Source organism: Marmota flaviventris, chromosome 9 (genome assembly GCF_047511675.1).
Source record: "Marmota flaviventris isolate mMarFla1 chromosome 9, mMarFla1.hap1, whole genome shotgun sequence".
Taxonomy (NCBI): domain Eukaryota; kingdom Metazoa; phylum Chordata; class Mammalia; order Rodentia; family Sciuridae; genus Marmota; species Marmota flaviventris.
Window position 1 is genome coordinate 77,227,818 of NC_092506.1, and position 12,987 is coordinate 77,240,804.

General features: G+C 32.9%; 1 protein-coding gene across 1 annotated transcript in view; it reads right to left on the bottom strand.

The window, feature by feature from the left end:
* Positions 1-12,987, bottom strand: part of LOC114105049 (N-acetylated-alpha-linked acidic dipeptidase 2) — a 52,768-nt gene that overhangs the window by 7,766 nt on the left and 32,015 nt on the right. Inside the window, 5 exon segments of the mRNA XM_071616597.1 lie at positions 1,034-1,298; positions 4,038-4,128; positions 9,499-9,590; positions 10,469-10,536; positions 11,472-11,535. Of these exon segments, the coding sequence (XP_071472698.1) occupies positions 1,034-1,298; positions 4,038-4,128; positions 9,499-9,590; positions 10,469-10,536; positions 11,472-11,535 (580 nt within the window).

The following is a 12,987-nucleotide window of genomic DNA, read 5'->3' on the forward strand; positions in this document are numbered from 1 at the left end:
CCTCTGTTCTTTGTAACTTCATAAAGATTACTAACACTTATGTAATAATACTTAAAATAACATATGACAACTCCATAACACTTTTCTGTGCTATAGTACTCTGTGTACCCTCTAATATCCTATGCATTTTGTCTTCTCCTTGCCCACATAAGATTTTAATCTTTGAGTATTTGACTAAGTCTTATAATACAATCTCTCAGAAATAACAGCACTTTCGACAGAGTAAACAGTACATATTTTACAATTTTGTTTTATAAGAATAAGTCCCCCTGAATAATAAAAGAAAGTGATAATAAAATAGTAATAATAGGCAGCATTTATTAAGCACAGTGCTAACCACCACTGCTTTTATATTACTTAACCATATCCACAATAATCATTGACATATTATAGTCTTTCATTTTATTGTTTCACTTCTTAAAAAAAAAAAAAAAACTGGGGCATAGAGAAGTTAAGTAACTTTCCAAAGAACACACAGACTAAATGATAGAGCTGGGATCTAATTTAGGCAATCTTCCAGACCCAATAATCTATGCTACTATTCTACATTATATTTTAATCCCTACTTTATAGGAGATATATGAAGTAGAACCGATATTTACATAGTTATAACATATTTACATAGCTTATAACTATGTAAATAATTCTTCATTTACACAGACACTAATGGAAATATTCAGTGATACGAATGTTTAATACATATATGTAGTAGAACTGGTGGTCTTCTCTACTTTTCAATATTTTCATAATTTCTTCACTTTGCTTTTGTAAAAGTGAAAAATGTTCTTAAAGGCAGTATAGTATAAGGAATATTTACCAATCCACTGCTTGTAGCACTAACTCAGCCATAATTGATTCATTCTAGACACATCAGATTAAATCAGATTCCGAATTTGGTAGATGTTTATTTTTGTGTAAAAGAATTAGTTAGGCAAAATAAGTAATTATGACTAATTCTAGAATGAAACAGTATCTATTGATCATAAAAGATAATATCATCAAGCACTACTTTAAAGATTATAAAATGTCTTACCAAATGATACCCCCTCGTCTTTCAATTGCTGGTCATATTTCTTGGATAAATTGAAGATAGTTGCTGCATAGTTTTCCAAAGCTGTTCCACAGTCTTGAATATTGAAAGGAATGATTATAGATTCTGCAAGCTCATATACCAGTGCTCCTCATAATTGAGCCACAGAGAGCTGTTTCTTAAATGCGGGGTCATAAAAATTCTCTACTAATTCAAATGTTTCATAAATTGTGTGATATACAGGGTAGCTGCTGTATTTATCTGTTTTCTTAAAAAGAGAAGATTCAAGTGTAAAATAAAATTGGATATTTATTCAAATTAAAATATTTTGTTATCAAGAGAAGTGACTGAAGAATTAATATGTATCCTGAATTTTAACACAATAAAGCAAAAATATTGAAATTTAATTAACTAAAATATTGCAACCAAAAATTCACTGATTTAAAAATTTACCTTTATTCATTTTATATTCATGCAGCTTTTATTCAAAATGCTGCTGCTTGAAGTTTTTCTTTATTGTATTTCTAATAACTAAAATTAAGGAATATATATTCGATCTGCACATTATCAGTTTGAAATTATCCATCAATTGGGAATTAAAGGTGCTTGGCAGTTAGGTATTTATTCAACTGAACAATGGTGTATTTAATGTCTTCCCTCCCCAAGAAGTGTATAACCAAATCATTTAACCTTTATTATATAATTAAGAGCTACTATAATGAACATTAATTATGGTATAGTAGGATCATATAAGAATATATATATATATATATATATATATATATATATATATATATATATATATATATATATAATTTTAGTTCTTAGGTCTACCTATCCTAAGTTTAGTTTACCACCTGCTACCTTGTTATAGGGTTATCATTCATATTATCATTCTTATTTAGTATCACTAGAAAAAATTTTGTCTTGGTCACTCTCCTTCTAATTGTCTGTTTCTAATCTGTAGTGGTCTTAGAAACTACATAACTGCTCAAATTGATGACAGGGTACAAAAGTGAAAAGGCCTTGAAAATGAATTAAAAGCTCACCTTTTATGTACAGTTGACCACTAAACAACATTGGTGTTAGAGATGCTGATTTGTCTCCACACATATATTTCAAAATTCAAGGATAACTTTTGACTCTCCAAAAACTGAACTACTAATATCCTGTTATTGACAGGAAGCCTTACTGAAAACAACAACAATTATCATATATTTTGTGTGTTATATGTATTCTATATAGTGAAAATATGTGAGAATCAGAAAAGATTACTTTTTATTATGCTATGCAACTTACTGGAGAGACAACTGATAATGCAGGGATGATTAGTGTCATATGGCATTTGAAACAGATACTCGCAACACTTAAGCTCACCATAATACAATAGAACACAGCTATGAAATTATTATAGTAGTATAGTGTAGACTATAATTAATTTTAATACTTCTTTACATGTTTATATTTCTTTCTCCTGCAAATGTTACCAGGTCTCCTTAAGCATTTGTGTGTGTAGGTTTTGATAAATTCTAAATAGTTATAATAAACTTTCCTGGTAGTAAATAATAACACAGACTATTATTTAAATACATTTAATGTATTCATGACATACCTAATCTTTTATGTGTATTTTTTGACAGGGAGGCTACATTATTCATCTGTACATTTTTCAAATTGTAGTGAATCTCCAAAAAAATCTACATATAAATGAACCCATGCAGTTCAAACCCATGTTGTTCAAGGGTCAACTGTATTAAGTATAAGGCATATTAGTATACAGAATTTATACATCTATTTTGTAATATTCTGGAACTGTTCTAGTTTAATTATTTGTTCTTAATTATATTCTGGACTGTCAATTTTATAATGGGTACATATTATCAACATACAAGATGTTGGTGTGTTGCACTTTTGATTTGAAAATTGATTAAAAGCTGTGAAAATCTGTGTTTACTAATGTAATCTTCAGTGTAATTTATGGTTTAATTTATAATATAGACAAGTCAATATGGTATGTTGACTATATCCAAGTTAACTATATCATCCAGGTGCTTAGGTGACAAGGATGCAAAATAGACACAGCAGAACAGAAGAATAATATCAAGTTAATAATTAAGAGAAACTTGCTGTTCTTTACTCAGAAGTCCTGGACTCATGATAGGCAGGATTTGGAATATGAAGAGGGGCTACTGACAATAGATAATACTAGTGTACTCCTCAAACAAAATACATCCTCCGACTGCATTTTCCTCAGAAAAAGGATATCAGAGCCTACAAGATGAGGCTAGGAAAAAATAAATAAAACTAGGCTAGAAGATGAGATTTTTCCAACTTACCCTGAATCAAGAAAAGAATATGAATTACCTACTACTGATAACCATGTGGCATTACTCTGTGAACTGCCATTTCAGTGAATAAACCTAGTAGTGAAATACTCACAAAATAATCCAAATTACTTCCTGGTTTATCTAAAAGAGCAGGCAGTCTGTCTGCATCCCTGGAGTTCTTCCCAGGCCACATGTCTATCTGGTGCCCAATGCCAAACAACTCAGAAAACAGTTCCTCACCAATGGAAGGTGGGTTCATTACATTGTTACTATCGTTTAGATCTGAAATGTCCCCCAAAGTCCCATGAGTTAAAGGGTTGGTCCTCAGGTTGCACTACTAGAAGGTAGCAGAACTTTTAAGAAGTAGGCCTTGTGAGAGGTCTTAGGTCTTTGGGGCATGATAGCCTGGAAGGATAGTGGCAGTACTTCTTATTCTTATTTCCCTCTTGGTTTCCCAGCTGTAATTAGGTCAGCAGCTTTCCTGCACCATGTGTTCCCCACAAGATGTGCTTCCTCAACCAGGCCCAAAACCAATGATGCCACTGACCATGGACACAATTCTCCCAAATTCTGAGTCCAAATAACCTCTCTCTATCAGTTGTTCACCTCAGGTATTTGTTACAGTAATGGAAAGCTGACTAACACAAATGCTATATATTGAAAATAATAAAGTGGCTTACCCTGTTCTTGGTGTAACGAACTCTGCCTGAAGCAATTCCAAGTCTCTGAAAATAAGCTTCAAAATCACTTCCAGATCCCAGCTTGTTGATTCTAGATGTAAAACATGGAAAAATAAATAAAAATACATACATACATGAATATATAATTAGATAACACAAAGTTAAGCAGATGATTAATGAATCCTGCCCCAAGAGTAGTAAGAAATTATGTAGTGTATGTACTACAAGGATTAGTACAAGCTAATAGCCTTCAAGGTAATTTTTTCCTAGCATACATTGGAAAATTACTGTAATAAATTTATAAATCTGCATTGAAGACAACCAGAGATTGGCAGTGTCATCAAAACTTGAAGCCTAGTGATGAAGCCAACTTCCAAATTTTCAACATCTAAGAAAAGTGCAAAGCAATGTAGCTATGGTGCCTACATTGGAGCACATAGTCCAATATGAAATTTGCCACAAGGAAATCTATATTTAAGATCATGAAGAATCTATGTGTATCTCATTTCATTCCAAAAACAAATCTATTTATATTTATCTGCATATAATTAAAATCACTGTACATATGCACATGCATATATATGCATATACATACATGATCTAATGATGTGAATTTTTTTTTTGTAAACTAAAGGTGAGTCAATAAAGCAGAATGTCATATTATATTTGCATTAAGAACTGTGCCTAATAGAAGAAAAAGCAGGCCCAAATCTTCACCATGTTGCCTTAGGAGATGACTTCCTTAACAAGACTCCTAAAGCACACACACACACACAAAAAAAATCAATCAATGGGATGGATTCAAACTAAAAAGCTTTTTCTCAGCAAAGAAAACAATCAATAACATGAAGAGAGAGCCTAAAGAATGAGAGAAAATCTTTACCACATGCACTTCAGATAGAGTACTAATCTCCAGGATATATAAAGAACTCAAAAACCTTAACAGAAAAAAATAATAATAACCCAGTCAATAAATGGGTTAAGGAACTGAACAGACACTTTACAAAAGAAAAAATACAATCAATCAACAAACACATGAAAAAATGTTCAACATCTCTAGCAATTAGAGAAATGCAAATTAAAACTACTCCAAGATTTCATCTCACTCCAGTCAGAATGGCAATTATCAAGAATACAAGCAACAATAAGTGTTGGTGAGGATGTGGGGAAGAATGTACACTCATATATGCTGGTGGGACTGCAAATTGTGTAAGCATTAGGAAAGCAGTATGAATATTCCTTAGAAAACGTGGAATGGAACACTATTTGACCCAGCTATTCCACTCCTCTGTTTATACCCAAAGGACTTAAAATCAGCATAATACAGTGACATAACCACATCAATGTTTATAACAGCTCAACTCACAATTGCCAAATTATGGAACCAACCTAGATGCCTTTCAACAGATAAATGGATAAAGAAAATGTGGTGTGTATACACACACACACACACATAAAATGAAATATTACTCAGTCTTAAAGAGTGAAATGATCGCATTTGCTGGTAAATGGATGGAGCTGGAGAATATCATGCTAAGTGAAGTAAGCCAATCCCCCAAACCAAAGGCAAAATGTTTTCTCTGATATGCAGCTGCTAATTCAGAATAAGGCAAGCAGGCAGCAACTAGGGAAGAGTAGAGTTACTTTGGATTAGGCAGAGGGGAGTGAATGGAGGGGAGAGGATATAGGGGTAGGAAGGATGGGAGAATGAATCAGACATTATTACCCTGTATGCATAAATGACTACACAACCGGTAGTGTGATTCTATATTGTGTACAATCAGAAGAATGAGAAGTTATATTGAATTTATGTATGATATGTTAAAGTGCATTCTACTGTCACATATAACTAATTAGAACACATTTTAAAAATGCCAAAAGAAAAAGAAAGTGTATATTTCCAAACTACTAGATTATTAGATGTGTTTTGAGATTGAGGCCTTGGATGCTCTTAAAATATCTTTTGTATTCTACTCTTTGTTGAACAAGGATATGAAACTTTTATGAAAGAAATACATTTAAGCTTTCAAAAGACTGATTTGGGATATGAAATGAGGCTATTAACTTCCACCTTCATTTACTAGTATTAGAAATAACACTGTAGTAGAAAATGAATATACAATAAATTCAAGGAAGCTGCTGTTGCATGAATGAAAAGAGGAAAAAATTAACATATTATATATTATACAAAATCTTTATATATAATCTGTGTATATGTTCTATATATAAAATCTGTATATATATATTATATATATAATAATATTACATAGATATAACATATATATAAAATCTAAAATAATTACAGGTCAATACAATTTGGTGGTTGTTAACAATGCCTCTTAGTAAATTTACAAGCAAATAGCCCATTACTTGCTTTTCTTCCCTTCATCAATATCACGGGAAGTTATATTTTTATTAGTATATCTACTACATATTGGAATAAAATTTTATATAAGAATACCAAATAGTGACTAATAATATAGCAAAAACATTTTGATTAAAAATTTGCAAAATTACATCCATCTGTGCTCTATTATAGGTTAAAAAATATAACCTATAACAGAGATTATAGCTCTATGGCTGTGCTGGATGATTAGCAGAACAAAATGTGGGAGAAGAAAGCTTTTATCAACTTCACTCCATGGCACCAAAATAGACCTGTCACCAATGGTACAGAATAGAGAACTCAGAGTCTAACCCACAAAACTTCAGTTATCTTATATTAGACAAAGGTGCCAAAAACATACATTGGATAAAAGATAGCCTCTTCAACAAATGGTGCTGGAAAACTGAAAATCCACATGTAACACAATGAAATTAAACCTCTATCTTTCACCATGCACAAAACTCAACTCAGAGTGGATCAAGGACCTAGGAATTAAACCAGAGACCTTGCACCTAATGAAAAAAAAAAAAAAAAAAGTAGACTCAAATCTCCATCATGTCCATTTAGGCCCCAACTTTTTTTTTTTTTTTTACTAGTTGCTCAAAACATTACAATGATCTTGACATATCATATATCATACATTTGATTCAAATGGGGTATGAATTCTTACTTTTCCCATGTGTACAAATGGCAGGATCACATTGGTTATACAGCCACGTTTATACATACTGCCATACTAGTGTCTGTTGTATAATGCTGCCCTTCCTATCCTCTTCCTATCCCCCCTCCCCCCTCCCCTCCTTTCACCTTTCTCTACCCCATATACTGTTACACATTTCTCTCTCTTTTTTTCCCTTCTCCCTCACATCATCTTATATGTAATTTTGTATAACAATGAGGGTCTCCTTCCATCTTCCGTGCAATTCCCCTCCTCTCTCCCGTTCACTCCAACCTCTCATCCCTGTTTAATGGTAATCTTCTTCTCATGCTCTTCCTCCCTGCTCTGTTTTGAGTCGCCTCCTTTATATCAAAGAAGACATTCGGCATTTCTTTTTTAGGGATTGGCTAACTTCACTTAGCATAATCTGCTATAATGCCATCCATTTCCCTGCAAATGCCATGATTTTGTTATATTTTAGTGCTGAGTAATATTCCATTGTGTATAAATGCCACATTTTTTTTTATCCATTCATCTATTGAAGGGCATCTAGGTTGGTTCCACAGTCTAGCTATTGTGAATTGTGCTGCTATGAACATTGATGTAGCTGTATCCCTGTAGTATGCTCTTTTTTGGTCTTTTGGAATAGTATGAGAAGGAGAATAGCTGGGTCAAATGGTGGTTCCATTCCCAGCTTCCCAAGGAATCTCCATACTGCTTTCCAAATTGGCCGCACCAATTTGCAGTCCCACCAACAATGTACAAGTGTACCCTTTTCCCCACATCCTCGCCAGCACTTGTTGTTGTTTGACTTCATAGTAGCTGCTATTCTTACTGGAGTGAGATGGTATCTTAGAGTGGTTTTAATTTGCATTTCTCTGATTGCTAGAGATGGTGAGCATTTTTTCGTGTATTTGTTGATTGATTGTATATCCTTCTCTGAGAAGTGCCCAAATTTCTTAATAAAATTCCTGTAGCACAAAAATTAAAACCAAGAAAAAATAAATGGGATTGATTCAAACTCAAAAGCTTCTTCTCAGCAAAAGAAACAATCAGTGAGGTGAATACAGAGCCTACAGGATGGGAGCAAATCTTTACCACAAGCACATCAGAGCACTAATCTCTAGGACATATAAATTCTTTCCCACAAGCACATCAGAGCACTAATCTCTAGGATATATAAAGCACTAAAAAAACCTTAACACCAAAATAACAAATAACCCAATCAATAAATGGGCCAAAGAACTGAAGAGACACTTCTCAGAAAAGGATATACAATCAATCAACAAACTTATGAAAAAAATGTTCAACATCTCTAGCAATTAAAGAAATGCAGGGGCTGGGGATGTGGCTCAAGTGGTAGCGCGCTCGCCTGGCATGTGTGCAGCCTGAGTTCGATCCTCAGTACCACAAAGATGTTGTGTCTGCCGAAAACTAAAGAAATAAATATATTTTAAAAAATTTTTAAAAAATAAAATAAAGAAATGCAAATCAAAACTGCTCCAAGATTTTGTCTCACTCCATTCAGAATGGATCTATTAAGAATATAATCAACAATAAGTGTTGGCAAGGATGTGTGGGTAAAGGTACACTCATACATTTCTGGTGGGACTGCAAATTAGTACAGCCAATATGGAAAGCAGAATGTAGAATCCTTGGAAAACTGGGAATGGAACCACCATTTGACCCATCTATCCCACTCCTAGGTCTATACCTAAAGGACTTATAAACAGCATACTACAGGGACACAGCCACATTAATGTTTATAGCACCACAATTCACAATAGCTAAATTGTGGGACCAACTCGGATACCTTTCAGTAGATGAATGGATTGGGAAATTTTGGTATATATACACAATGGAACATTACTCAGCAATAAAAGACAATAAAATCATAGCATTTGCAAGTAAATGAATTTAGAGAATATAATACTAAGTGAAGCAAGCCAACAACAAAAAACCAAAAGCTGAATGTTTTCTTTGATATGAGGATACAGAATAATAATGGCAATTGGGGAAGGAGCAATTGGGGGAATGGAGAAACTTTAGATAGGGCAAAGGGGAAGGAGGGGAAAGGAGGGGGCAATGGGATAGGAATGATGTGGAATGAGTTAGACATCATTACCCTAAGTACATGTATAAGACATGAATGGTGTGAAAATATTCTGTGTACAATCAGTGTCTTGAAAAGTGTGCTTTAAATGTATAATATGAAATGAATTGCATTCTGCCATCATGTATAACAAATCAGAATAAATTTATATATATATATATATATATATATATATATATATATATATATATACACATTAAAAAATTCACTCCAATTATTGATGATACATATGAGGATTACATGTTTGGGGAAGTGTGGGGCAGAGGGGAATTTATGGAAGAAAAGCTGAATGTAAGTGATTTACCTAGGAAAACCTTTATTTTCAGGTGAAGGGTCTTTTTCCAACCAGCTTTCATAAAGTGATTTACTCTCAAAACCATCATCTGGGCTAGACATCTAGAAAGATAATCAAATACTGGTGATTAAGAACAGAAACAACTAAATTTATCCCATTATAAAACTATGTATTTGCTGGGCATGGTGGCACAAGCCCGTATTCCCAATGGCTTGGGAGTCTGAGGCAGGAGGATCGCAAGTTCAAAGCCATCCTCAGCAACTTAATAAGGCCCTATGCAACTCACTAAGACCTTGTCTCTAAATAAAATAACAAAACGGGGCTGGGGATGTGACTCAGTGGTTGAGTGCCCCTGGGTTCAATCCTCAGTACCAAGTCCTCAGGTTAGAAACAATCTGGGTTCCAGGCACAACAGTATTTCTACAGTTCTAGCTTCTGGGGAGGCTGAGACTGGTGGACTGCCCAAGCCCAGGAGTTCAAGACCAGCCAGGGAAAAATGGTGAGTCTGTGTCCTCTCTAGCTTTCAAAGTTTTTAGTTTTGATGGTCTTCTACTTTTATCATTGTTGCTGCCAAACTTCATCTTATGAGACCTGACAAAGTAACCACCCAATTTATATTTGTTGTATGAAAGGAGTTGCTGGGAAACAATTTTTTGAACTCTGAGATTTTTCTATAGCAGTTCAATGTTCTTTTCAGTGTAACAAAATGCTCTGTCAGATTAATATTGAGCCTACTATACATTATAAGTTAGGATACAATTAATAAGCACTATTATTAGAAAGAACAGACTGGAAATACTACCTTCACATTTATGTCACATAGTAAATTTCATATTAAAAGTTTTGTTTTTATTTGTCCTTTATATGAGTCAACCATGTTCTGTCACCAACTTAAAATTAAGTGCCACTAGCTTAAGGGAAAAAAGTGTTATTCATGGATCCATTCATCAGAAAACATAATAAGACAGATCTTATATACCTCTTTTGTCAGTTTATACATCAACTGGTAAAGAGGGGGTGTACAGTCAACTCTGAGAGTATAACTGCCTGAAAAATAAATGAAACTACTATTTCATACTTCTAAATGAAACTTGAATTGTGCTTAATTCTAACATTATTCTAAAATTTTAAATAAGATATAACAGTCTTTATATCAAATGCGTCATTCCCATGGAATAAAAGAGGGTAGAATTTTCTCTCCAGGAATAGGAGAATCTGCCATACATATTTTGGGCTGAAAAAGGAGTAAATGGCCTTAGGTGACTGAGGCAAGAGCTCCCACACAATTCAGACCTCATCCTTATGGCAGTATCTCTCTTAGGCAAAAGCAGGATAAGGCTACAGAATTCCCTCTGTATTCACTCATTCATTTCAATATTACATATTAAGATATTAGAGTATGTATGTATGCTCTGACATTCATCTAGAAAAATTAAAATTCAACAAAAGACTAGGGACATACATATGTCAAATTCAAAAGGAAATAGTTTGTGCATATTCCAATAAATACAGGAAATATTCCTGTCGTTTTATACTTTTTAAGAAACTGTTTTAAAATAGGAAATATATCTGTATAAAATATTCTGTAAATATTATTACAGGAAATATTTCTGTATGAAATATTCTGTAGAATATTTTTACTAAAATTTATTTAATCTATCCATAGCAAAAATGTGGTTAATACTAGAGTTTAAGTAGTAGACCAAGATAGACAAATAAATATGGTAAATATAACAAAGAAACTAAGAGCAATAGGTTAGTTATGATTCCCAATAATTGATATGAATCATTATTTTCTCCGTGGTAAAATAAAAAATTAAGCTATTACTGAGAAGTCTCATAGGAACAGAATATCTGAAATAGATAATAAGTTGGAATTTATAGACTTAAAGGACACATAATGCATAATAACCATAAAGGAAAATTACTCTAAGTAAAATTTACTTTCTAAACATCTTACTAAAAAATGAAATAAAATTTACCTCCTATAGATGAATCTGAATTGATATAAGCAACACTTCTCTCCTGGAGTATTTTTACATTCTCCTATAGTTGAAGCAAAGTTGTTAATTCACAGTATTTACTATCATAAAAATGTAAACAAAATAAGCACAATAGTTTTGTGGAAGAGTGATCTGCAAATATCTTTATAACAAAATACTCACACCTGCCTGTGACCATAGCTTCTGAGAAAATGTTGATAATTGGTTGGTTGAAAACATTATGCAATTAAAACAAGAAAGAAGATTACTATGAATCAGTAGCTAATATATATAGTAATAGCAGAGAGCCCCAAAGGAAAAGAAACATTTTCAATATGTGGTTCTTTGATTCCCTGAATCAACAGATGTAGGGATGAGGTTCCCAGATTCTGGGGACTCAGCCCCGATATACTAAATCAGAACTGCTCAATGTGAGGCCTGGAAATCTGTATCATCAGGTATCCCTGAGAATTAATCTTCACTCCTGTTGAGATTCACTAAGAGTGAATACCCATGTAAAGTTACCATTTTAAAAGCAAAAATAGAAAATTTTCATACTATGTTAATAAAAATATAAAGAAGTGAAAAGTAAAAAATAACAGAGGAAAAAATGGTGGAAAGAAGGAGTGACAGGTTTGAACAAAAGTAATTCTGCCATATACACACACATACACAGAAGGGACCATGCTGAGAGAGCCCTTTACCTCTCTTTCAAGCTTTCTTCCTCATGAGAATAAGTTATAGTAAAAACATTTAAGGCGGTATGGCTAGGCCCAAATAACTGTCACCTCTTTGCTCTTGCCTACAAAGGCAAGATGATAGCTGCCTTTTCATTACATAGAAATGTACTCAGAGCTTCCACTATAACAGGTTTATAATGGAAATAAAGAAGATTTCTCATGTGTATTTATAAGTGTTAAGTATGCTGTTGAATATGATAGAGCGTCTGGTAATAAACTAGAACAAGTATTATTTCTTAATTGCTATTTATGTAAGTTAATGCAAAACATATTAATCACTTTCTGTTGTAAATTTCTTTACTCTGAGCTTCTGAAATTAAAGAAACAGACATGTGTATTTATGTATATATGTATCATAAGAAATTACATATTTCTAAAAATAAATTATCTTAATTAATATTTGATTCATCTAAAGTAATGTTCTTCCAACATGCCTTCAGAATACTAATGTAAAAATTAAAATCTACAACATGCATATGATCAACAAAGCATAAGTGATATCAGATAAGTATTTATGTGCATGATTATATTCTCATGATTACTTGATTTGTATTATTTTTATAAATTTAAAATAATGCAAGAGGAAATGAGTCAAGAGGGAGGCATTTTTTTAAACTAAACACAATGCAAAACACATATGCATGCTTCATAAGAACTCTATACAATCTGGACTGACAAAAGTTAAATACAGGGTAGAAAGATAGCAAGTACTTTCACAGTGCACCTAAATTTATGAAAATGTATGCGCTCACCTCAAACACAGAAGAACTTAGAGA